Genomic DNA, 27,769 nt, shown 5'->3' with positions numbered 1-27,769 from the left:
ATCAATAACTGATATCCAATAAGGGGGCGTGTCGGCCGGTAAAAGGCTGCTCTCGTGTTTCCTCGCTCCTCGCTCCTCGCTCCTCGGGGCAGAATAAAAGACTTGGGACGCCTGTCAAAATGGCGCATCAGGAACAACTTCCGGTTCAGGCGAGGAGCGAGGAGCGAGGAGACATAAATGAAGAGACTTGAGATGTACCCTTGGGATGCACCCTATGAACCCGACCAGCTTTAATCATGGCTGCCACTTAGATACTTCCGGGTCATTTCACTTAGTTAGGAACCTTCCTAAGCAAACAAAGACTATTCGACCGTAAACTGTGTGTTTTCATTCACAGCAAGGAGTTTAGGATGGTTTAACATTTGTGTGCAAATAACACGCAACTCTGACAGTGTTGAATAATTTTCCGCCTTTGGCGTCACATGAAGGGAGCTGCTCAGCTGTGTTCTCGTGTCATTGGAAATATGTAAACTTTTTTGTCATGGTGACAATGTCGTGAGCATAACTTTTGAAATCCAATTTTAGGACACAACACCTGTTAGGATTATTCATTCGCTGTAAAGCATTAAGTCAGGTGTAGTACCCACTGTATGTGTTTGCCGGGCACTTTGAACACAACTTCTCAAAGTCGCCCGTCAACTATTAACGTTTTTTTTTACCATATGCCTTGAACGCAGCATGACACAACAACGAAGATGGCGTGTTGTGGAGACTGTTTTTGTTGCCAATGTTGCTGCAGAGACGGAGAGACACGGACACCAGAAGAACTGGTATGAGAGGGTATAGTAATTTGGCAAAGTGGGAATCTCTTGGTTATTTCAAGATTAGATTTTTTTTCCTCAGAGTTTGTCATGAGCTCTCTTTGGTGCTCTGATCTGGACTGCTTGCTCCACCCCGCTGTTCTTGTATTGCAGCTTTTGCAAACAGGCCACGGTTATCTTAAATTAATTCACAATATATAAGCAATAACTAGGCCAAAACAGAGAGTATCTCTCTTTACAATGTAAGTGCATCACATGGGGATATTGCTTGCTGTGTCCCCCTGACGCTTATGTAGAGAAAGTCCATGGACCAAACTCCGTTTACAAATATTGCAAATTATGGCTTCTTCTCTTTTCAATGAAACTGCTTGCTTACTGTAACCTCAATTAAACGTTTTACGGTGTTAAATGTTAGTGTTAAATCCGGCGTGCATGTTACACGCAGATTAGCAATTTATAGTATTTGATTGTCCTGTTAGACCAACTATCCTCAAACATCCAAATTAGTTTAGGTTTTGCTTAATGAAAGTGTTGCTTGGTGGATCATCAATATGCCAGATTTACTAGGTGATATCAGATGACGGAGTTATTCGAATTGAGGATCTAAGGACAGAGGATGTTGTATTGCTGTACAGACTGTAAAGCCCTCTGAGGCAAATTTTTGATTTGTGATACTAGGCTGGACAAATAAAATTGGATTTGATTCGTCTTTTTTTCGTAGACAATCCTTGGGGAAATCCGAGACGAAGAAGATGAGATTCTACCCAGGAAGGACTATGAGGTAAGAGACTTGTGAGAAACCCTTAGAGAGAGATTTCCAGCCGTGTGTTTGTGTAAATAAACACACATGAGACGGTAGTAGGTGTCTATCATGGATGTAAGAAAGAGAACTGGATACAGGAAGAGCGCCAGGCTTTGAAGTCAATTTGACATAGCGGCCAAACCGTATAATTACAACGTCACGTGATGCACACTGGCCCAAAAAGACTTTTTCCCATAGACTTACATTGTGAAAGAGACGTCTGTGAATCAGCGGATAAATTTTTCTGAGCGTCACAACCCCCACGAAATGACTTGTCTCACTATCAGAATTCAATCCGTTCGGTCTGATCACATTTCAAAAGCCTCGAAGAGCCGCATCATTGAATTGTTTTATCCCCATTCAAGTTAGCCGGAGGGCTAAACCGGAAGTAGCCGACTCGGCCAGTGAAAGTCACAAGTGCGCATGCTCTATGGGCCGCACAACGCGGAAGATCTGGGTACTTTCATACCGGGAAGTTGATTTTTTTTTTTTGCTTCATGCGCCACTGAGCAACTTTCATAGGAATGAATGGGGCCTCGCCTCCAACACTGTATCCAGTTCTCTTTATACATCCATTGTGTATATATACTGCGAAACTGTATTGCAGTATATATGTGTAACTTTTTTTTTGTAATAAACCAATAACAGGTACATTTCAAAGCCCTATTACCCAGTAATAAAGTTCTTTCTATAGATCCAGTCTGTTTGGCACTTTCACCAGCCTGCCACTAGTTGTCCTGTAGTGCGCTGTGAGTGGTGAGCTGCCTATGGGCTGGTGCAGGTCAGTCTGCCTGACTGGCCTGAGTTCTTGGCTGCTTGTGTCTCTGTCCCAAGTGTCAACGTCCTTATCCTTGTCCATAATGGTTTGGGCTGGACTACTGTGCAGCCTGCTGTGTTGCTCAGGGTGGTGTCTTAGAGTCTCCTTCTCTGCTGGTCTCAGGTAGGGATGCACGATATTATCGGCACGTCATCGGTATTGGACGATAAAAGCTCTACAATGAAATATCGGCATCAATGAATTCTGCCGATTATGAGAGGCCGAAATGTTGCCTTCCCCTCCGCCGCCTGACTGTGCTTCCCTCGATGGACTGTGTCACCCCGACGGTCTTGGTGGTTTCCTCCGCAGGCTCCACTTCACTCAGCTGCCCGTCAGACCAGCTGCTTCTTCCCACTTTAACCTGAATAACAAACCGGTGCTCGGTGCTCCGGTTGGATCCACATGGAGAGCCGAGGCTAAGGTTAGCTGGGAGGATAGGTGGCTGTGCTTCACTCCGGTCATGCGGTGGCTAATGCTCTGCTAGCCTGTCAGCTAACGGTTAGTTACAAATGGATCAAAAGGCTCACCTTCATCTTGCTTGCAGTTGCCAAAAACATGTCGCTCGAATATAACATCCCTCGCTGGCTTAAAATGTCTCTCCAATGCATTGAGTATCGCTTCTGTATCCTTCCCCTGCTCTGCTGTAATGTCCAAGTTATGCTTGTATATGTGGCAACATTCACTGCCCATCACTTTCCGCAGGGTTGCAGCCTGCACCTCAGCTGTTTGTCATTTAGTCCCGTTGCCAGTGAATAGTCTTCACTTGAGAGGTCGCTGGTCATCTTCATCTCCTCAGGTGGCGAGATGCTTGACGCCATGATGGTGCTACTGGTGTCAGTCTAGTTAGCTTGTTGGTAGCGTGGTATTTCTTTGCTATTGTAACTGCTTTTATGTCCTCGCTGGCGATGTAACTCCTGCCACAGTGAGGCACGCACGCATTTATATTCGGGTCCAATTTCTTCTGACACCATGTTGGTGTAAATAAATACACATGAGATGACAGTAGGTGCACATATACTGCGAAACTGTATTGCATTGGGGCAACCAGAACATACCACTACAAACGCTATTGTCTGATGGAATGTACCATTTACACACAACACTAGGGGGGGGGGTGCTTGGCCCAACAGTCCCTTATAACACCGTGTTGGTTCAAGGTGGCCTTGCGATACACAAGAATCATTCAAATTTGTAAAAGTAATAGTTACACTGCCTTTATTTTGCCTTTAACAGAGCCTTGATTATGACCGCTGTATCAGCGAGCCCTATGTGGAGGTTCTGGAGGGGATGGACCACAAGGTAAGACAAGTTTAAACTATTTTTGTTTTTTCTCAAAAAAACTTCACCTACTAAAGACTTAACTCAGCTTCTTTCAACATCAAATTTGGTGTTCCACAAGGCCCTTGTTGTTCTCAGTTTACATATGTGATCTGTCTAATGTTTGTAAACTAGTTTATTATATTTTGTGAAAACAAGCATCTTTAATTCTCACAGAAACCCAAATGATCTGACTGCTAATTCATATGTCTAAATAACTTAAAGGTGCAGTGTGTAGAATTTAGTGGCATCCAGCAGAACAGACTTGGCAGAAATGGAATATCATACTCATAAGTATGTATTTAAATAGTGTATAATCCCAATAAAATAAGAATCATTGTGTTTTCATTACCTTAGAGTGAGCCCTTTATATCTATATTGGGAGCGTCCACCGTAGGTTCTCCTACATGCTTGGAAGGGGAGTGTGAGAGGAGGTGTATTCATATGGTTGCAAGCTGCAACCTCACCCCTAAATATTAACACTGGTTCTTTTTAGTTAAATAAACATTAACTCAGTGTTAAAGGATGATGCTGGCATCATTCTATATTTCTGGTTTTGCTGACAAATCCCATGAAAAGACAAAAGCCAACAATGTGTTAGTCTGTCTCTCATTACTTTATGACTCAGCCCCAAGCACAAATACAATACTTAGTGGGATCAGTCTTTGTTGATGTGTGTGATTTATTGACAGTAAGATAAACATAGAGTATTACTTGAATTAATTATTTAAAATAGCAGAAATCAAAGGAATAATTGGCTAAATAAGATACTATAGCGCTGAATTTTAGCACTACACTATATTTTATATTACATAATGATCTATCCTTTTGTAAGTTACTGTAATATAGCTTGGGTGAGGCAGATTCTCTCTTTTTTCCTTACCCCATTCACAACAACTAAACCAGGAACAGAAAACAAACTCCCACTGTCGAATGTCTTACCAAGGTCCTAGACTATGGAATTCAATCCCCACTATTTTTTCTACCTTATTGCTAGACCTTTTTATTTTAATTTACATAACTGTATCGTAGAATGATGTTTGTGCAGATGATTGCATGATTTTTGCTATTTTGCTCTTGAAATGTGATGTTTAGAGTAACTCAAATACAAATAAATAAATAACTGAATAGAATAACTAAAAAATATTTGCAAAGTATACACTGTTCAATAATGTTAATATGCTATACAAACATATATATATATATATATATATATATATATATAGATATAGATATAGATATAGATATAGATAGAGAGAGAGAGAGAGTATGGTGAAAACTATTCAGGTAGGATGCTTACTGAAGTATGGTTTCAGAAATATTAAATAATTTGTTTACCAAAAATGTACAGAAATTGAATGTTCTATGATGAGGGACTGTACAACCAAATATCATATAGACAACAGCTTAAGATTGGGATATTTGTATCTGTTGCTATTTAATGTTGAGAGCTATGGAAGAGGATTAGGGTCACATAAAAAAAAAACAATTTTCAGGACTGAATTTTGAGAAAAAAAATGGAATTCTGAGAATAAAATGATAATTTAAAAAAAAGTCTGATTTCCCCCCCCCCCCCCATGATTCTAATTCTTTTTCATAAAAAGTCCTTGGTTTGATTTGATTTGATTTTGGTTTTTTAAATATCAACAGCTTTTATAAACATTTCTTGCCATCCAATAGAAAGCCAAAAAGTATGAAGCAGTACGGTGGATGATGGTGTTCGTAATTGGAGTCACAGTCGGTTTGGTACGTGCATTTGAGATATTTGGTTTTCTTTGCTAGTTTCCAATATGCTGCAGATGAACAGGGAATGTTACCTTCTTTACTCTTTCAGGTGGGCCTGTTTGTGGATTTCTTTGTACGCCTCTTCACCAAACTCAAGTTTACTTTGGTTGGTGATTGTATCCTTTAACACACTTCTGCAAACTTCTGAATGTGATACAGCTCATTTCACTTACACATCATTGATCTCCAGGAGCTTTATGATCACAGAAACTCAAAATACAGCCTGTCATGAGCTGTTGATGACTAAGCATCAGAGTCAGTGAGATTTGAAAAACATCAGGGACGATAATAGAAATAAATCCAGGACCTTATCGTCCTATCCTTGACCAAGTCTGATATGTTGTACTTTATAATATGTTAGAGTCAGTAAACCTGAAACTAAAAGTTGCAATGTTATGAGAATAAAGTTGTAATTAACCAGTAGGACTTGATTCTCATAACATTACAAAAGTATTTCAACTTTTCTTGAAATCACAGATGGTGTTTATTCTTCACAGTGACGTTGTTTTAGTTCTATGTCGGTAAGACATGTTTACATCTTAACTTGTTTTCTGTAGTTTTTGTGGAAAATCACAGGTTGCATTTTATTAGAATATTAAGTGTCTGCATGTGCACTGCACAGACCTGCATGTCATTGTACAGGTCTGTAATTTCTTTATAATTGGCTAAGGAGGCTTCCTGGAAAGAACTATGCACTTTGATCAAATGATAAATTGATTGGTTGAGAGGATAATCAGCAGATTAATCGATAATGAAAATAATCATTTGTTGCAGCCCTTCTGGAATGAATGAATTGGAAATGGACCCATTGAACACTACCTCTGTTTTCCTACAATTAGGATTAAATTGCATAGTTCTATTAGCACACTTAGTAGGAAATTATTAGCAGATTACTGAGCCATAAAATAAAGACGGTTTTTCTACCTTAGCTTAAATGCCTGAAGCTGTAGAGAAGTGCAGTGACAAAGGCTGTCTCCCTCTGTCTCTGCTGGAGCTCCTGGCATTCAATATGACCTTTGTGTTCATCGCCAGTGTGCTCGTCCTCATTGAGGTAAGACTGCTCAGATATGTTTTTCCAATTCCAATGTAAGATGCAGTATGTCTAACTTTTTGTCACTTTAGTGTTCCCTTTAAAAAAAGTTTATTTAGAAAAACATGTTTCACTCCACTAAGTAGCCGTGTTTCCATTAGATATGAAAGATAATTCTAAGCGAACTTTTGAAATATCGCAAAAAAGGAAAATACGGATTACGTGCGTTTCCATCAACTGGTTTGAAGTGAATAAACTAGGCTACGCAACACATACTTTGATCAGTAGATGATAGTGTAGGCTTAAATAATAAGTAAACAGGAAACAGAGTAGAAGAAGCAGAAGTTGCCAACCAGAAACAAAACAAATAGATATATTGCCTTGATGAGAGAAAAATGGAGAGAGGTCTTCAGGAATTTGTTTCAATTGGGCAAGTTGTCATTGATCTTTCATGTCAGCTAGTATTGGCCATGCTTCATGCTATCTGGAGAGGCCTGATGACGCCAAGAGCAGGAACAGCTGATCAGTCATGTGATTTAAATGTTCGCTATGTCATTATTTATTCGACAAATGCGTTTCCATTACCCATTTTACGCATAATCTCTTTTTCGACATTTCCAAAATCCACCTTAAGTGAGCATAAAAACTTTTTTGCAAAATTGAGGAAGTTTTTTTCGAATTTTGGTTTGCTTTTTTAATGCGATACTTCAAAATGCGCACAAAAATAGGTTAATGGAAACACGGCTTGTGAGACCCTAAATTCTAGTGTGAGATGTTTCCACTGGTGAGAAATCATCTCCACATAGAAAACTGTGAAACACATTGTTTCCTTGAATTTGCACTCAGCAACATAAGATCTTTTGTGTTTCTTGAGTCTTTAGTATCCTTTGGTATAAAACATCTCAGACTGGCTGAGGTGATAAGCAGTGTCATTACTATGCACTTTGGTCCTTTACAGGGTTACTATGAAGCCTTGATGTTTCTGACCCTACTTTTACCTGTTATTAATAGATTGTGATACATTATTTCACATTTAATTCCACTAAACTGTGGTTGTGATACTAGAAAATACACTCATCTGTAGAATCGTGAGATAATGGTAATATGTCATGTTTTATGTATCCAGCCAGTAGCTGCAGGTTCGGGGATTCCAGAAATCAAAAGTTACTTGAATGGAGTGAAGGTTCCTAGAGTCGTCCGACTGCGAACTTTCCTCTGCAAGGCTGCTGGCGTTCTGTTTAGTGTAGCTGGAGGTAAAGTATGACATATGTGTACACTAAAAGTGTTTTTGTATTGAAGTAGCTGACAGCTGACATTTTTTTTTTACCCATAATCACACTAAATGTGGCAGAGACAGAAAACACAGGACAAGTATTTACAGTCCAGATAATAAGTATTTGGACACTTGCACGTGTTCTTCAGGCTCTGTTGAACCCCTAAACTTAGGGCATAATGTTTTAAAAGGGCTGTATCCCCCACACAGTTCTTTCTATACCTGACCTGGGGCGACAGAGCCTTCTCTATAGCTGCCCCTCCCTCTGGAACTCTCTCGAAACACATCCGAAACTGCACTGACCTGTCTATGTTCAAAAAACTAATCAAAACACACCTTTTCAGAACTACTTTTAATTGATTAATGTTGTGTGTTACCTTGTTCTTTTAGTGTGTTGTTTTTTATGATCCTTCTAACTTATTTAAAGTGTCTTTTCGATTGCCCTGAAAAGTGCTCTATAAATAAAATGTATTATTATCCTGTTAGTGAAGGAATTATTAGGGCCCGAGCACCAAACGGTGCGAAGGCTGTCTTGGAACTGAAGGAAGTATTATTAGGGCCCAAGTGCTGAATGGTGCAAAGGCCCTATTGTATTTGAAAGAATTATACTATTGTACTTAAAGGAATTCTTCTTCCTCCAAAAGAAACACATTTTTGAGGTCCTAAATGTGCTTGAAAACTTACGAAACTTTGCACATGCATCAGAAATGGTGACAAATGTTATATTTAATTTGTCTGGGACATGGGCGTGGCAAAAAAGCTCAGGGGTGCTGCCTACAAAATTTCAAATGAAAAGAACCTACCCTTAAATTTGATGTAGATGAACATAATTTGGTATGCTCATGTATCATGTCCAGATGCACAAAAAAGCCTCTTGTAACCATACCCTAAGTCCAACAGGAAGTCGGCCATTTTGAATTTACTGTGAAATTGTGCAGTTTTTGCCATTTCCAGATGTTGTATTTTAATGAACTCCTCCTAGAGCTTTAACCCAACCAACATCAAATTTGGTCACTGTCATCTAAACACTTTTGTGATTAAAAGTTATCAAAATCTTGAGTTTTTGCTGAATGCCCTTGATGACATGACATTGAACCATGAAGGTTCTGTGTTTTCATCGAATGCCATTGCTTTTGTGGTGCAGTGAATTTCGATGTGTCGCCATTGCAAAACAAACTGTTGTAACTTGACTCCACATTGTCAGATCTTTCCCAAATTTCACATGTTTGATAAGAGTCCCGGTCTGAAGACATGTACAGTCCCTTATTGAATCATAGTGGTAGTACCACTTACTGGCAACAGGAAGTTATATGCCCCATACTTTAATTAACTACTCCTAGCAGGTTAACCAGATTCAACAAAAATTTGGTCAGCTAAGTTGTAAGATGTTGATGATCCTAAATAGTGAAGCTTTTGAGTTTTCAGTAAAAGCTATTATTTGCCATGAAACAGGAAACTGTTTTTTTAGGGAGTAGGATGCTCACAAACCTTGGTGTACATGGGGGTATTTAAAGGTCTGATATGGATCTTGGACTTGGATGTGGCAAAATGACTCGAGGGCACCCCTAGAAAATTTAAAAGTCAGTGCCGCCACATTTAAATTTGTCGTAGATGAACGAAATTTGGTAGGCACACCTATCATATCTAGATGCACAAAAGCCTCTTGGAGCCATACCTGAAGTCCAGCAGGATGTCAGCCATTTTGTTTTAACTTTTGTTTTAACATTGGAAGGTGTCATCTCAAGAAGTTTGCAATTAAAAGCTATCAAAATCTTGAGTTTTCACTGAATGTTGTTGACGTGGCAAACTTTGATGTCAGTCTTATATGACAAACATCCGATTTACATGGAATTTACAAGGTGTGGTCCACACATAATACACAGCAACATGTTTTAAGTCCTTTATTAAGCAAAAATGCCTAACATTTTATGGTTCCAGTTTCTCAAATTGGGGAATTAGTTGCTTTTCCTTTTATTACAGTAAGTTATATTGAATATTCTTTGGTTTTGGACTGTTAGTCAGACAGAACTAGTAACAATTTGGTTATGTCACCTTGAGCTTAGGAAAAAGAGATGGGCACTTCTCACAGTTGTCTGATGTTTTTTAGAGCAAACGAGTAATTTAGAAAATAATTATCAGATTAATGGATAACTGATCATTTTTTGTTAGTTGCAGCCCTAAGACTGATCAGAGATAATTGTATTTATACATTCTGACATTTCGAAGAGCTGATGGCAAGACCACCAACACACAATTAACACCTATTTAGTTACAAATGATGTAACTTTGTATCACTGCCACTGACTGAACCATAGCTGCTTATTAACAGGTCATCATGTCAGCTGTCAGTTTCAGCAAATGTAAGAACAAAGTGTTATTCATCAAGATATAGTGTTGAAAATGAAAAAAAAAAAGATGTGACTGTGACTTATCAAACAGAGCTTTCATTTATATCCTGTACTTGTGAAGAGTCAGGATCAGTGCTGAGCAGGTGGGTAGAGATTAGCTCTGACTCAGTGTGTGTGTGTGTGTGTGTTCACTCAGGTCTGTTTGTGGGGAAAGAAGGTCCGATGATACACAGTGGAGCCATTGTGGGAGCTGGCCTTCCTCAGGTAATAATCAGTGACAGGAAACTAGAATAACTGAATGCACTGCTGATATAGTAGCAGTATAGTATGTATGTCTAAAAAGACAGTGTTCTGATTTTAGGGTTTATGTATCTGATAATAACCTTAATTCAACCACACTAAAATCCATATCTCATTTCCATGTGAGAACTGGCAAAGACAGCTGCATTATACCCAGTTACAGAACACACAAAACACAAAACACTCCTTCAACATGTTGGCACTGGGAGGGGCTGTGGCCGACAATTTCTCTAATCTGACGATTATGCCCACTTTACCCATCAATTTGACAGGTGTGAGGTGTGAAAGCAAGGTAGCGTTTACCCTAACCCTAACTAAGTCAGGATTTTAACTCCTCTTTCAAGCTGTCTTGTTTTATTTTTGGCGTGGCTGTGACTCAGAAGATAGAGCGGGTAGTCCACTTATCGGAAGATTGTCGAAGTGTCCTTGGGCAAAATACTGAACCCCCAATTGCTCCCAAAGGCTGTGCCATCAGTGTGTGAGTGTGTGTGTGAATGTCCTGATGGCAGCCTCTGCCATCTGTGTATGAATGTGTGTGTGAATGGGTGAATGTTGACATGTAGTGTAAAGTGCTTTGAGTGGTTGGAAGGCGCTATATATATATGCAGTCCATTTACCATTTATTTTTCACACACTTCACACTGTCCATGTGTAAAATTGAATGCCTTTAAGGAGAGACCGTAAGAAACCGTGTGCCCTTATTCCTTATTCCAATTTACTGAGGCAAGACTATAAAGACACACAAAATACACTGACTTTTTTGAGAGAGATCAGGGACGCAGTGGTGTCTAGCTAGTAGGAGGCTATTTTAGTGTGGTATTTAGGTATCAACAATTTTGCCTTTAAAGGATAGGTTCAGAATTTTTAAAGTGTCTTAAAACAATCAGTCAGGTCAATTAAAAGATCCCCCTCAAGTACCTTTTCAATGTAAGTGATGGGGGCCAAAACCCAGTGTGTTCGCACAGTCATTTAAAAATTACTTTTGAAAATGGATTTAAAAGTTTATCTGAAGCTTATATGAGGCTTCAGCAGTCTGAGTTAGTCATATCAAGTGGATATCTGACACATTTACAGTCTTTTTAGCATCAAATTCCCTCTTTGTGTTTCCTCGGACAGTGTTTCCCTGTTGGCCTGCGGTGGAAGTATAGTAACGAAAAGAGGGACTTTGGCACTAAAAAGACTGTGACGTTGAAAGATATCTACTTGATTTGACTCATTTGGATGGCCTCATATTGGTTTCAGATAAACTTTTAAATACATTTTTGCACAGGAGGAGGACTGTGGATTTTGAAGGGATCTTGTAATAGCCAGTATGAACGGGAGGATTGATTATGGCAAAAAAAAAAAAACTATTTCATGTTCATTGTTGTTTTAAGACAGACTTGAAAAATTGTATTCTTCTTCAGATGACATTGTCAAGGAATGGCTTATATCAGTGAGTTGTTTCATTTCATTGAAAAAAAATGTGACTCGACTTAACTTTACTCAGCCTTACTTGACTTAATACGATTTGACTTGACAGAATTTAATTAACTAATGACTGTTAAATGGTCCAACCACTGATGCATTTGACTCTTATTATGGCTGAAGTGTGCTGATCAGATAGTCTCTCCCTCTATCAGTTTCAGAGCATCACTTTTAAGAGGATCAAATTTGATTTTCCCTACTTCCGCAGCGACAGGTATGGTTGTGGTACACGCTCTCATTAAGACAACACTGTACACTGTTACAAAATACAGATTGCAAATATTGTCATTAGTATAGCTCATTGTGCTGTCTTTACTGCTCTCAAGGGACAAGCGAGACTTTGTGTCAGCGGGTACTGCTGCTGGAGTAGCTGCTGCCTTTGGTGCTCCCATAGGTGGCACCCTCTTCAGCCTGGAGGAGGGCTCCTCTTTCTGGAATCAGGCCCTAACTTGGAAAGTGGTATGTCTTGCCAATACCCACATAGGTCTTGTGTTTTTTGTAGGTGTTGCATAGTGGCCCAGGTTATGCACACAGTGGAGAAATGTAATTGATTGTGTCAGAGTTGAGGAAGTCAGAAATGCCAGCATCATGAAGTACTGCCACTAAATAAGTACTATATGCAGAGACAACTTAAGTTTTATGAATTGAGCCTTGTGGTAGACTATATGACATCAAAGACTGTGAGATGACAAATACAGCAGTTGATTTAAGGATTTTGAACCGTACTTTATCCTCTGTTTCAGCTCTTCTGTTCCATGTCAGCCACTTTCACCCTAAACTTTTTCCGTTCGGGGATAAACTTCAACAAGTGGGGGTCTTTTCAGCTGCCGGGTCTGCTCAACTTTGGAGAGTTCAAGGTAAAAGCTCTATCACTGGCTGAATGAAGAGTTTGTGAGTGTATTTTGTAGACACATGTTCTTAAAGGTTCTTAAAAGTAAGTTGTACTAAGTAGAGCTGAAACTATTACTCAATTCATCGATTAGTTGATTGTCAGAAAATTATTGGTAACTATTTTATTCATTTTTCCAGTAAACATTCCAACTGAATATTTATGGGGTTGGACTTTTGGTTTAACAAAACACCACTTTTGAATAACTTTTTCATCATGATGGGCATTTTTTATTTTTCTCTGACATTTTATGTACAAAACCATTAACCATAATGAAAATAATTGTTAGGTTCAGCCCTAATGCCAACCATAATGATGTTAAAAAATTCTAAAAAATTCCAACCTTTGAAAAATAAAAGGCCATCACTAGCTTCATAAACATGTCTGTACAGTGATATCAAGTTTTGGAAAAAACGGTCTCATAAGCAAGTTTTTGACTACCTCGACAAGACTTATATCTTTGCTGACAGTCAAAGTGGTTTCAAGAAAATGCAAAGTGAAGAAGATATTAAATTGGCCTCAAGAAGACAGAAAGTCACTACTGCATTATTCCTCTACTCAAAAATGCTTTTGATACTGTTCAGCATAAAATATTACTTAGGAAACTGCAGAAGCTCTGCGTTGACTCTATAACAATTAAATGTCTTTAATCTAGAAGGAAGGAGTCAGTATTTTCAATTAAAAATGGTCTATCCAGCCTTTCCCCATGCAGTTATGGTGTGCAGTAGGAGTGAAGTCTACTTGGGCCATGGCTGTTCTGCACATACAGTAGTGACTTTCCACCACCAGTAGTGTAAGAAGTACTCAGATCCTTTAAAAGTGCATAAGTATTATCAGCTTGATGTAGTTGAAGTATTGCAGTAAAAGTAGTGGTAGTATATTCAACAATATATATAACATAGGTCTCCTTCACTACAGTGAAGGAGCAAACTGTTTGTAAACAGGAAAATCCTCAGCACTCACATCACATACAAGACCCTTCTCCTTACTCTTACAAGTGATCAACAGAGCTGCATCTTTGTTTTCGATATGTGCAGGCTACCAAGGAATCTCTGGAAAGCAGTATTAATACTGTGTAGATGATCCTGATAACTTGAATTGAATTGAATTGAATTGAATTGAATTGAATGGAATTGAATGGAATTGAATTGAGTTTCAATTGAGTATCATCATTGTCTTATTTATTAGTGTCTAGATGGAGACAAGAATTGCCACCTGTGGACTGCAGTGGACCTGGCCTTCTTTGTCCTGATGGGGATGGTGGGTGGACTACTGGGGGCACTCTTCAACTGCATGAACAAGAACCTGGCCAAGTATCGCATGAGACACATCCACCCCAAAGCCAAGTTTATTAGGTGATTTCTTTATCACATGTACACACAGGGCACAGTCCAGCTTCATCTATAACTCTCAAATACTTAGAAATGTGTCTCTAATTTTTTTTTTCACACATGTAATTACAGTAGTTGATCTGATCTCTGCCTTTTCCAGGGTTTTAGAGAGTCTTTTGGTTGTCATGGTGACAACAGTGGTGATATTTGTGGCTTCCATGTTACTGGGTGAATGTCGTGACCTGTCCTCCCCTACAACCCATAACAACACAGTAAGTATCATCTCTTTCCTCCAATGTTACAGTACTGAGCACAGGTTCTACAAGTCCCTTTCTACGTGATCAACTACAATCAGTATTTGAATTTTGAAAAACCAAGGCTGACTTAAAAGTCAGGACACAGTGCACAGTCATTTCTCCACACACCTTTCATTCATTATGTTTTTAATCATCTCATATTAAGTCAGAACTTACCTGGAGGCAAAAGAAAGATAATACCACACTGGATGAAACGTAGAACAGATGGGTGAAGAACCTGTCAGACATTGAACTTGCCCAGTCAGAGCAAGATGTCCAAAGGATTAAACTTTGCATCACATCACATCACACCACAGCATTTACCAGTAGTTGACCTCATTACAGCAATGGAATTATATATTATATAATTATATATTCCTCAGCAGAACACTGTCTATCTTAAAAAGTGGAGGCTTCCATAAGATACCAAACCCCCCACACACACATCAAACCAAGGACTCTCTCCATTTCAAACACAGCTATAAATTAGTTGTGAAAACCAGTCAGCCACCCTGACCAAACCCCAAGCAAAAGCCATATCTACAGTTAAGGTAGATCAAAACCCTCCTGGAGTAAGCAGACATCAGGACAGGATTGGCAAGGGACTGCTAACTCTGAAAAGCCAGGTTTGGGGATACAAACCATCAATCATGAACAATATCATCGCGTATATCTCAGACAGTAACATCAAGTTCACACGAGAGGACGTCAAGAACAACAGCTTGGCCTTTTTGGACTGTACCATACACGTTGAAGAGGACAGGAGCCTCCACATTGGAGTATACAGGAAACCCACACACACAGACCGATACTTACTCTTTGACTCTCACCACCCACTGGAGCATAAGCTAGGAGTTATAAGAACCCTGCACCAATGAGCTGATATTGTACCAACAAGTGCCCAGGCCCAAGAGAAGGCGCACAAACACCTGAAGGATGCACTTAAAGCTTGTAGATATCCTAACTGGACCTTTGTGAAAACAGCCACAAGATCCAGGAGGAACATCAACACTGCTGGTGGTGAAGAAAAGAAGAATAAACGCAACATCATCATTCCATACTGGTCTGGAGTATCTGAAAAACTCAGGAAGCTTTTCAACAAACACTGCATCCCTGTGTTTTTCAAACACACAAAGTCAGAAACTGGTCCACCTGAAAGACTGCACATCCAAACACAAGAAAATCAAGTGCATGCAGTCCAATGCCGTGAGGAATGCACAGACTTGTATAACGGGGAAACTACTATCCCCCACCTACAACCATTCATCCCTTCTCAGGAGACTTAACAACCATTCACATTTGGCCTCATGTGACAACTCCAATGACTGCCATTTACACTTGGCCTCAGGTTACTCCAAGGACTCAAATGACTGTGGTTACAACAGCAAGGAGCACTAAAGAACCATGGCGTATCAGTGACCTCGGTAACGACCCCATAGAGGTTAAATGCCTGGGACTCCCTGCCACTCAGTTGGAACTGAAGAAGCCCCTTAGATGAGAGGCGAAACATCTTCGAGTATCTACAGCCAAGTCCAGTTACCCTTGATTCAACCCTCCTTGGATAACCATGACCTGTATGACTGAGAAACGTAACAGACACATTAAGTCGTTGTTGTGTGTTTTGTTTTCAGCTGTCCGGCAGCGAGGACATCAACTCGACCATCCGCCAGTACTTCTGCACCAACAAGACCTACAATGATATGGCCACACTGTTCTTCAACCCACAGGAGGCCGCCATCCACCAGCTCTTCCACCAGGATGGTGAGATGGGAGCATGCACACATTCACAACAGCTTTTAGTTCATCTTAAATAAATCTTGTAATTGAAATATCTTGAAATTCCCCCTTGGATTTCCTCTCCTTGACACCTCAAGATGTATTGTAATTTTAATCTATGTAGTTTTTATTTTTCCAACAGAGTTAACCATCAGTAAACTGTCTTGACTGTACAGACCACTGACATCTTTTTCTTTAACAGAAGGAAAAAATAGAATATGTTGACATTAGTGTGCTATTAACCAAAACTCAACATCTGAAACTGCTTCGTAGTAAACACTTTGTTTAGGACTCTGAAGTAGTAGAAGGAAATGTTAAGTTATAGTCTCTATGGGTTTGTTTGTTTTGGTCAGTGAGGTAACTGAGGGTATTTGATCAGTTTTTCACAGTGAACTGGTCAGCCGCATACACTTTGCCAAACTGATGCTCCAACAAACACAATCGAGATCAGCAAAACCCTTTCTATTTTGCTGCTGTTGCCCCCTTGTTACATTAGTTACCTGTTAAGCATCATGTTGAGTAAGGGGCAACCCTATTAGTCAAGGCAACTCCAGTTTTATTTGTATAGCCCAATATCACAATTCACAAATTTGCCTCAAGGGGCTTTACAGTCTGTACAGCAATACAACATCCTATATTCTTAAACCCTCTATTCGAATAAGGAAAAACTCTTTAGAAAAACACCCTTTAATGGGGAAAAAAATGAAAGAAACCCCTAAAAGAGCAAAAGGATGACAAAATAATAGATGACATTAGAAATCAGTACAACTAAGCAGGACTGGCCATTTTGTGTCACAAACTTGAATACAGTATTTTACCTCATCGCTAAAAGTGGCTAACCTATTTGATACCTACTAGTGGCCACACCTTTTATTAGGTTTTCTGTATGTGTGTGGTTATTTGCTCAGATTCAGGTGGTATATATTATTGACTGACTGATCATAATAAATTCTTGCCTCCTGTCCTTCCTCAGGTACCTTCAGTCCTGTGACTCTGTCAGTGTTCTTCTTGCTGTACTTCCTGTTGGCCTGCTGGACGTATGGGGTGTCAGTACCCAGTGGCCTCTTCGTCCCTTCACTGCTCTGTGGGGCAGCTTTTGGACGTTTGGTTGCCAACATCCTTAAAGTGTAAATACAATATTCTTGTAATGTTCTGACGACCAAGAATTAGTTGTGGAGCTATGAAACATCACAAACATCAAAGTGATTCAGAATTATATTCTGTGTAGCACATTTTCTCACAAAATAGCCAAGGAAGTGAGTGAATGTCACTGAATTTAACTTTTTAGGTTGGTAAAAATGTATTTTTGTAAATATTTCACGCATACGTTGCATTAAATTGTCTCAGTTAGTCTAGCTGTAGTAAAAACACAAGGGACATTCTTAGGTCTTACAGTTGTTGTAACAGTTGTTGAAAATTCACAGTGTGTGAGGAAAAATTTGGGTTTTTTCACTTTGGACAGAGCTCAGCTAGCTGTTCCGCCCTGCTTCCGCTATCTCTGTCCTTCTCCTCCACTGCTGCTTCTCACATCTTGCTTTCTCATTACACAGTCACTCATCATTGACTGGAGTGATACTGCTTCTTACTGTGTGTCTGTTCTCTATTAGGAAACTGGGAATGGACATCTACTCTGGAACCTATGCTCTCATTGGAGCTGCTGCATTCCTCGGAGGCGTGGTCAGGATGACCATCAGTCTGACTGTCATCCTCATTGAATCCACAAATGAAATCACATATGGACTCCCTATCATGATCACTCTAATGGTACACTGTCATGTTATAAATTTCATAATTTTTTATTATTAACCACTGTGCTAATGTTTTAATTAATATGATTCCAACCCCCTACATGAAATTATTTTGTGTTTGTCTTACATCTGTCCTGAGATATGTACAGTATAGATGTGTTGACACGAGTATTGTGTATCCTACAGTTTTGTTGGGTTTATCTCATAAATGCTTTTGTGTTGATGATCAGGTTGCAAAGTGGACCGGAGATTTCTTCAACAAGGGCATCTATGACATCCACATCCAGCTGAGAGGAGTGCCACTGCTGGAGTGGGAGACAGAGCTTGAGATGGATAAGTAAGATTTGTGCAACTTATTTAATAAAGTACAAGACTTGGTGCTGTGTTTTTGTGCAGGCACATGGGGCAAAGTGCTGATCTGTGCCTGCAAAGTGATTTTTTCCTGAGGTGCTGAGGGATTTTTAGGGCCCGAGCCCTAAGGGCGAAGGCCCTCTTGTATTTAGGGCCTGAGCCCCAAAGGGGTGAAGACCCTCTTGTATCTGTTCTGTTTCTTTCTTTCTGTCTTTCTTTCTTGCAAAATGTGCTCGAGAGCACCACCTATGTAACGAATATGGCCGCCACGGCCCGTAGGAATGTCGTAGAGAGATTGAACCAAAACTCAATCATTCGTGTCATCAAGACGGGCAGGAATGATCTTGGAGCGGCAACTCTTATCAGTGAGCTGATTTTGCCGTTGCTGAAGTGAGAAGGATGAGATTGGCAGTGAGGCGCTGCCTTATATACTATGTGAGACACATGGAATTGGTAGGCGCATCCTGATTGGCTGGCTACATACATGCAAATTTCAGTGAGCAATTGTGTGCTCGGAGGAGAGTATTACCCATAGAGTTCAGTAGAGGGTGGAGCCTGTGTGACATGGAGCAAATATCATGGCCACAGCCTCTAACAAGCCCACTTAAAATTGATCATAATGTAGTCTTTCTGATCATGCTCCATATCCAAGAGCGCCAGGTAAAATTACCAAAAGTGCAAGTGCTGAGTTTTTCTTTTACTCATGGAGTTATGGTATTTCTCTTACTTTGACATTAGATACCAGCTATCAACAACTTCAGTCCAAAAATTTCCCCTATAAAGATAATTCTTATGTGTGTTCATGTTATATGTGTGTATCTTTTCCCTCATCCTTCCAAGGCTGACTGCCAGCGATATCATGGAGCCCAACTTGACTTATGTGTACCCTCATACCCGAGTCCAGTCTCTAGTCAGCATTCTGCGTACCACTGTGTACCACGCCTTCCCTGTGGTCACTGAAAACCGACAGAATGAACGGGACTTCATGAAGGGCAACATCCTGGTCAGCAACAACATCCTCTTCAAGGTATGTCCTGTGCCATTTAACATTTTTAGCTGTTTAAGCTGAGTGTCATATCCAGAGGGAGAGTGAGGAGGGGCTCAGTGTCCCACCCAAGGATGTTTCATCACACAGGACTGACCTTATGGATTTCAAACATCTCTCTAATGATGTTTCCGTAATGACAACAATGTATACTGTACTGCTAAAGCATGAAGACAAAAATGATGCCTGCTTATCTTCTAGCTATTGCCACATTTTATTTAAATCAGTTTCATTCCAAATATTTTCTCCATGTCTTTCTCTTTACTCTTTCCTTTTCCTGTAAAATTATATAGTTTTACTGTTCCCAGCACAACATTCACGATTTATATGTATGGGTGTATTTAGCAGTGTAAACAGTAGATGGAGGTAGAGGTTTGTGTGAAATGTCAGCAGTGGTGGGCCAAGTATGAAACCCCAGGTTTATTTAGGGCCCGAGCGCTGACCAGCGTGAAGCCCTCTTGTATCCAAAGGAAGAATTATTATTGCCACCTAATGGCAAGAGGAAGTCAGCCCAATATGACAAACATCATCTGATTCACATGAAATTTCAAGGTGTGGTCTACAGTTGATATACAGCAACATGATATAATGGGTGATCTCTATCACCACATAGGGGACACAGGAAATGATATTTAACTCCTATGTGCAATGTTAGATAAGGGCCCGGTCCTGAACACATCTGCATGCCTGCAATAAAGGCCCTTCGACTGCGTCACGCTCCGACGTGCGAAAGCGTGCGAGGGCCTGTATTTCATGTGATTCTTTCTTTCTTTCTTTCTTTATTATTACGCCACTTCAATCCTAACTTTGACCCCCGAAACATGCTCAAAAACTCACCAAATTTGGCACGCACATCAGGACTGGTGAAAAATTTGATAAAATGTAAAAATTGACACCCAAAGTGCCAAAATGTGCTCTCTGGCGCTACCTATGTAACTAAAATAGCCGCCACAGCCCGTAGGAATGTTGTAGAGAGATCAAACCAAAACTGAATTATTTGTCTCATCCAGACCTACAAATCATACACTGACACCCCTGACCTAAATCCAACAAGAAGTCTGCAAGTAGCCTTTCAAAAGAAGACTTTGCCCCAATTTTGGCCCACAAACGAACGCTATCTCCTCCAAGGGCGCTAATGGTATTGGCTTCAAACTTTAATACATGACTCATGACACTGTGCTGAAAAAAAGTTGTTAAAAACTTTGTAATAACTCCAACGGTTTGGATTTTATAAGCCCTGAAAGTTGCAGTGCCACATCACATTAAATGTACCCCTTACAATGTAAAACAATGGGGGAGGCATGAACTTTGTGTCAAACAGAGGCTTCTGATGTCTAAACTATAAGTCTGACCACTTTCAAACCTGTATCAATGGATTCGCCACAAAATTTCCTACCACAAAATATGATTTTTAATGTAAGATTTGGCCAAAGTCATGGGATTTATGAGGAGATTTCACAAGAAGAGTACTCTGAAATTCTGTTCTCCAACTGAGAGGGAGAGAGAGAGAGAGAATAGGAGGGGGGAGATGGGTGTGGGGGTTGAATGGAGCTCATTTTTATAGGATACAGCAGAAAGGTCTATATACATACAGTACATTATATACCAACGTTGTATGAAGTTTGGTGTTATTATCATTTATTTTACAATAATTATAGGTCTTATATGTATAATTCAGTAGTGGGGATGACCTATGAGGGGCAGGGAAAAAATGGAGTGAGGGTGACAGTTTAGTGATAAAGTGCTGTAAAAAGTAAAATCAAAACTAAAATTTGTAGCTCTGTACTGCAGTTTTTCCTTTATTAGGGCCCAGGCACCTAGCGGTTCGCTCACACTCTCCATTCAAATATATGAGTATTTTTTTGTGTCCAGCTGCAGTAATTTATTGTCTCTACACACCTGACAGTACACATGTCAATCAAACTTTGACCAGGTCATGTGGGTCAAAAGTCTTTATTTTTCTAAAAATAGACTTGATGACAATTGGGAAATTAATTTGTTTTACACACAAACTCATCAAGAGTTCTCAATTTACTAATTGAAATTCCAGTTAATGACCCCAAAACTCACATAATTTTGATGACACAGGTGTGAACAAGACAGACATGTCTCACCCTGCAGAAAATTCTCATCCTCACACTATTGAGGTTTGATGTTTCGCCATGACAGAGGAAGTTGCTATAACTTTATTGTACATGCTCCAGTCTGCTCCAAACTTTACATGTTTGATAAGAGTCCCGGCCTGAACACGTCTACATGACAATATTCCATCAGTGATGCAAACTGTCTGAATAGCGCCCCTACGAAATTTCAGTGAAGCAGCCCCAGCAGCAGGCAAAATAGTGGACAAAGGAAGTGATGTTTATCTCCTTCTAGTACTGTCTGAAAACAGCCCGGGTCTGAAGACATCTACATGCCCGTGACAGAAGCACTTCGATTGCACCGCAGCCTGACGTGCACGGAGGCGCGAGGGCCTGCAGCTTTAATTAGCTCTTTCTTCCATAGAGAGAATAACCTGCCTCATGTAACTTGTAACTCACACAGGTCACTATTTGGGGATTAAATGCCACTATTAAATGTGGATTAATCCGCCAATGAAGATAGTCCTCAAAAAAATGCAGTATTTCTTCATATTTGAATAATGTGCTAAATACCACACTTACAAGCTTCAAATGAAAGTATATATTTATGAGATTTACATCTTCAATAGGAACCAGTGAGCTCAGAGATAAGAGCCACAGACAGAGTAGAGAAGTCAGAAAGTATTGAGAGACAGACACATCGCTGGTTTTGGTGTTTTCATGGAATTTGTAGACAGTAAAAAAATGACAGAGAAATACAGAGTTTAAACAGATTTAATATCTCTGGTTGCATCAGGTTATCGTGGACAATATTGCAAGTCAATGAGCAGAACTATTTTATAGCAATATTGGATTTACAGGATGCTTGAATCAGTGTTATTAAAATACTTTGATTTGTTAGGTACTTAATCCACTGGATGAGACAGAAATAGATATTCCTGTCTGGTAGTTTATCTATAAAACATTTATCAAATGAATTTCCTGAAAGTACACTTTATGATATTATTATTATTATTATTATTATTATTATTATTATGTATTGAAGTCACACAATGAAATTACTCATTTTCAAAAGTTATTCATACTGATTTTTGTATCAAATGCACTCACACACCACACACACATGCACCTTCGAAGTGCAGAAGTATAAAAACAAATGTGTTAAGTAGTAAAAAAAATGTATATAAAAATGAATTGATATGCTGATGTTAATGAGATTTTCTTGATTATGTCAGTGGTCTGGTTCATGGTTGTGCTCTGTGCTTTTATACCCTGCACTGTTACATTTAGAAATCCAGCGTTGTGTCCCGTGCCGGGGAGCAACGAAGGCGCTGCCAATCCATGAAATCATACCCATCCAGTGAGCTGAGGAATGTTTGCGATGAACATAGCGCTGTTGTGGAGCCTGCTGAGGAGGGAGAAGACCTGCTGCAGCAGATGTTAGAGAGGAGGTAGGACAGACACACAGGTACACCAGAATTCACATGGAAACAAAGTAATGTACAAGTTCAGATAAATAACTTTCAGTCATGAATCAACAAAGTATACATATTAAACACCTAGACAGGTGTGGGGTTTACTGCTGACTGCTGTAATGGGGTCACACTAACATTAATAGTGACTTTTCGCATTTTACTGACCTAGTCAGGAAGGGACATAGTGAAGTTCATCCTTGTGAAACAGGCAGCACTAGAGGGTTGGTGACATAGTGGCTACTCACAGGGCTAGTAGGCAATTTGCAGTCACTGGCAAGCTAACTGCTATACTCCAGCTGAGCTGGGTTGCAGAAGGGAGAGAGAGATGCATTGATTTCACCTGAACAAGTAACCAAAATTCAACAAGTAAATGCTTCTTAGTCCAATGAAATGACCTTGGGTGCTGTTCTCAATGCATTCTAACAGTTGGCAGATACCACATCATCCTCGTTTAATGTGATGGTGCTCCTCATAAATTGCTGTCTGTTGTTATTCATTTATTTATGTTATTTATATTTGTTATGGCTGTCATGTGCAGGCATGCTCCCTACCCCAACCTGTACCCAGATCAGTCTCCCAGTGAGGAGTGGACCATGGAGGAACGCTTCAGACCACTCACCTTCCATGGCCTCATCCTGCGCTCTCAGCTGGTCAACCTGCTCATCAGAGGAGTCTGCTATGCTGAGAACCAATCGGTCAGCCCCCCCAACACCACACCCCACCACCACACCCCACCACACACATACGTGCAGAGATCTTATGTACTGTAACTGTTTAGGTACATTTAACTGAATGTCTCCTCATGCCTTGCATCACAGAGTGCCACTCAGCCCAGATTGTCCTATGCAGAGATGACTGAAGATTACCCACGTTACCCTGACATCCATGACTTGGACCTTGCCTTGCTGAACCCCCGTATGATAGTGGTACAACCCATTCAGTCATACACTTATAGCATTACTGTACGAAGTAGAATAGGAATATCAACTTTAAATTCAAAAATGTTCTTGATTTGACAAAAAATCTGATGTTCCCGCTGTTTCCAGGATGTCACTCCCTACATGAACCCTTGTCCTTACACGGTGTCACCTAACACCCGCATCTCCCAGGTGTTTAACCTCTTCAGGACCATGGGCCTGCGACACCTACCGGTGGTCAACGCTGTTGGAGAAGTAAGTAGTCATCTGAATTAGAGTAATTCTATCCCAAAATGATCAAGGTTTGGCTTCCTACAGGTTTTTCCAGTATGGGCTTAGAGGCTGATACCTAGTTCATTCAGTATTTTTATAACCATGACAAACCAGGGAAAACACAAATTAAGAACTTTAGTATTATGTTTCAGTCTCGTGTGCAGTGGCTTCTGTTGTGTCTGACCAAACTCTTGTTCATTACTTGCAGATTGTTGGAATAATCACAAGACATAATTTAACCCAAGAGTTCCTTGTGGCCAAACTGCGACAGCACTACATCACTATTTGACCCGATGTCCTGCCGTCCTTCAAACCTGAATTCTGTTCCGCCTGGTCCTGAGCCTTTTCCTCTGTCCATTCCTAATAGCAAATAGGCATTCCCAAACAATACAAGATATGCACAACCATACTTTCTCTGTGGTACAGTAGGCAACACAGTTCTCCAGTAAGTGAAATCTCTGTTGTATTTCACTGGAGTGTTACATTTCAGTGTTGAGGAATTTTCAGCCTCTGATGATCCACTGGCTGTGATGGTTGTCTGGACTGTGGACACATAGATGTGTTAAAAGGATCTAAACTGACTTTATCAGGGTGGTCTGTATACAGAAAATCACAAAAAGTTTTTTCTAAATTCCCTAATAGATCCATATCGGATAATTCATGAACACTTTAAGGGCAGTCAGACTGTGAGCAACATGGTAGATGGGTTGCTCAGTTCTGACTAAAGAAAGTTTAATGATTTTATAGCACTGAGCCTAAGCAGAAAACATTCAAAAAGTTCTGACACTGAAATATCTAGAAAAGTTAAGAAATATTTGTCAAAAAAGTCTCCTCTGTCACGATGAGTCTGTTGTGTCTATGTAGATGAGTTTGGCATCAGCCTGTTTTTGCAAGTAGCACAGTTTCAGAATTGACTAATAGATGATGTCTCACTGAAGTAAGATCAAAGACTGTGGTTGGACACTATGAGTGTCAGTGAACATTTTAAAACACACTTTCAAGCAGACTTTGTTCAGTGATTCAAATAGGTCAGGTGCTGTGCTCAAAGATTATTGCTGCCTCACACAGTTGACCAATCAGAGTTATGTAGGCAGTATTCAAAATGGAGAAGTAATTGTCCTACATAGCTAGCTACCTAGCTACAATCATGAAAATAGCTACAAAATGGCAACTTACAGAAAAAACAACATAATTCTCTATACACTACACTGCAATAGCTGTTAAATTTTTGTGAAATAGTTACAGCTTCAATGACTTGTTTGTAGTGTTGCTCACAGTTTGATTGCAGGGTTAGACTTAGTGTAGATCCTGGGGTACAAAAAGCTACCAAAGTGAAATATCACTTGTAAAGGTTTCCTTACTACCTTCATGACAAAATCTTTTAACCTTTTGATTATGCTTTATTATTGTTGTCACTGTAGCACTTTTATTTTTGATCATTTTCTGATTATTTTAATTGATTTTATTTGTAACTAGAATATATGCACTAAAAACAGGTCGGCATCCCTTCCGCCTGCTAATAAAATACACCTCAGTAGATCTTAGAGGAGTTTGCTTAGTGAACATGTCAGTTCATTCCAAGTTGGACATATAGTAACTTTTCAAACCACTTCAGCAGTCTGTAAATACATCAGCATTGTTTTGCACTCATGACATGTAGTAATGTTTTCACTGTCGTTCAGTCAGTTCAGTGTTAGAATTTGTCAGGGCTAAGGGGCCTTCATGATTGACAAGTCTTGGGTGATGTTGACCCAGGTTTTGTTATTAAATAAGAATTTTGAAGGCATTTTGAAGGCAAACAGCAAAAATCTAGTTTCAGTAAAATCAGTGTCTAAAATAGTTCATGTTAGTGCTCTGCTATTCATTTTTCAGCAAAATAGTACATTTCTGGTCCATTGTACAAGTACATCATTTTATTTTCATTCCTTAAAGGGAATCAAAATGTGACTCTGAGCAAAGGGAAGTAAAAGGAAGTGGAATTGTACTTTTATTGATCGATATAAAGTCCACTGTATGTCAGAGTGATAAATTATGAGCAACCTTGATGGAACATATATGAACATCAAACATTCCTTATTGTATCTTGTCTCTGCTTTATGTTTATTATTTAAGAGATTATTTTTTATACAATTTTATTTTTATGATTTGCTGCTTATGCTGTGAAAGGTTGTCATGCGATTGCATTTCTAAATGGACCAGGGCCCTCCTGGACAATATCATTGTTTATAATCTTGGCATTGCTCACTTGTTATTTTAAAATCATAATTTTTATCTATTCTAATACTACATATGGCATAACAGGTGTCATTCAGAATATGAGATTAAGAGAAACAATAGGTAGTACATGTCCTACTGTGAAGCCAGACCTGAGGGACTGTTTGCCAAATACTTTGTTTGACATGCTTGTTTCTTATGTCATGGGTGGAGGTTTGAACAGCACCATGTGCTTGTTTAATAATTTGTAGTTTCTACAAAGGTAGAAAACTGGCACAAGGCAACAAAGCTGCAGCCATTGAACAAAAAAGCAGAGAGACCTCTGTCTTGTGCCTTTATTATTGTTCAAATAAAGGTCCTTCTGTTTTGTCAATCATACAAATAGTCTGCATCCTTTTTAAGACATCTGTGAGACTATACTCAAGCACAGAATTTCCTTTTTGTGCTAAAAAAGAGAGTGTTGAAAGGATGAATGCAGGTGGTGTAAAATAAATCTCCAGGTTCATTATGACGTCTATAAAGAGATACCTTGCATTTCTAATTTGGAACTGAGAAATGCGAGGTGGTCCTTCTTCTCTGACATCATCGCCAAAAACAATAATGCATGTGCCTTGTTTGATACTGTCAACAGGCTAACAAACCCTCCTGTGTCAGTAGCCCCTGAACCTCTGTCCACCAGAGCTTGCAATGAATTTGCCTCCTTCACAGAAAATATTCAGATAATTAGACAAGCAGTAATTGCCTCCATATCTGGTACAGGGTATGTGTTTGTGTCCCTTTGTCCACTTTAAATCAGTTCAAGTAGTATGACACAATTTTATCCATTCAACCATAAAAACCTGGAGGACATTATACAACATCTGAAATTCTCCTGCTGCTGCCTTGATATTATGCCTACAGGCTTTTTAAAAATTGTTTCAAATTGCATGGCCTCAGATCTTCTATAAATTGTCAACACGTCTCTTCTCTCAGGTGTCTTTCCACAGGCCTTGAAAACTGCCGTCATCAAGCCACTCCTAAAAAAAGAACAGTCTAAACATTTCACTAATGAACAGTTATAGGTCCTCCTGTTCTTAAGTAAAATGATTTAAAAGCTGTTTGGCACTAAACAACTGTTTTGATGTCTTCCAGTCGGGTTTCCGACCACACCACAGCACTGAGACTGCTGTTGTTAAGGTCTTCAATAACATCCACTAAAACACAGAATTTCAGTCTTAGTATTACTGGATCTCAGTGCTGCATTTGAAACAGTCAACCATAACATATTACGAGAGAGTAGTGGTGTAACGGAACATAGTTGATCCGTGATCCATATGGTTTGCCCCCACGGTTCAGCACACATGTGAACTGTGGATTAACTGCAAAATTTTATGTCTCATTGGAGACAAAGTAAACAAATTGCTGTAAGTACAAGTCATGGACAGACAGCATGTCGCTAAGGGATTTTGAAGAGCAATGACTAAACCTGCAGGT

The 27,769-nt window shown here is 39.6% G+C and overlaps 1 protein-coding gene across 2 annotated transcripts; it reads left to right on the top strand.

Moving 5' to 3' along the window:
- Positions 1 to 64: 64 nt before the first annotated feature.
- clcn6 (chloride channel 6) lies at positions 65 to 27,000 on the top strand. 2 transcript variants are annotated; one of them, XM_044351538.1, is made up of 24 exons: positions 66 to 574; positions 678 to 770; positions 1,483 to 1,542; positions 3,614 to 3,679; positions 5,378 to 5,443; positions 5,532 to 5,598; positions 6,427 to 6,533; positions 7,639 to 7,765; positions 10,330 to 10,397; positions 12,056 to 12,114; positions 12,227 to 12,359; positions 12,644 to 12,757; positions 13,978 to 14,144; positions 14,281 to 14,392; positions 16,048 to 16,177; positions 17,166 to 17,319; positions 17,800 to 17,956; positions 18,171 to 18,277; positions 19,132 to 19,318; positions 22,708 to 22,868; positions 23,431 to 23,587; positions 23,711 to 23,818; positions 23,939 to 24,064; positions 24,291 to 27,000. In XM_044351538.1, the coding sequence occupies exons 2-24, from the start codon at positions 696 to 698 to the stop codon at positions 24,369 to 24,371; spliced, it is 2,589 nt and encodes an 862-aa protein (XP_044207473.1). In that variant the 5' UTR covers positions 66 to 574; positions 678 to 695; the 3' UTR covers positions 24,372 to 27,000. The 2 variants fall into 2 exon arrangements, 1 of the variants encoding a protein (XP_044207473.1); XR_006403430.1 differs by having other exon boundaries at positions 65 to 770; positions 23,711 to 23,807; positions 24,291 to 24,400.
- Positions 27,001 to 27,769: the final 769 nt, after the last annotated feature.

This window comes from Thunnus albacares, chromosome 5 (assembly GCF_914725855.1).
Source record: "Thunnus albacares chromosome 5, fThuAlb1.1, whole genome shotgun sequence".
Taxonomy (NCBI): Eukaryota; Metazoa; Chordata; class Actinopteri; order Scombriformes; family Scombridae; genus Thunnus; species Thunnus albacares.
Note: the sequence above shows the minus strand (reverse complement) of the source record. Positions and strands in the feature narration are given on the sequence as shown.

What these genes read in the sequence shown, in the direction of transcription:
- clcn6 (XM_044351538.1), top strand. Translation starts at nt 696, where the DNA reads ATGGCGTGTTGTGGAGACTGTTTTTGTTGCCAATGTTGCTGCAGAGAC. An exon ending in CAGCAGATGTTAGAGAGGAG is followed by an intron (nt 22,869 to 23,430) that starts GTAGGACAGACA and finishes TGTCATGTGCAG; the next exon opens with GCATGCTCCCTACCCCAACC. An exon ending in TGGTCAACGCTGTTGGAGAA is followed by an intron (nt 24,065 to 24,290) that starts GTAAGTAGTCAT and finishes CATTACTTGCAG; the next exon opens with ATTGTTGGAATAATCACAAG.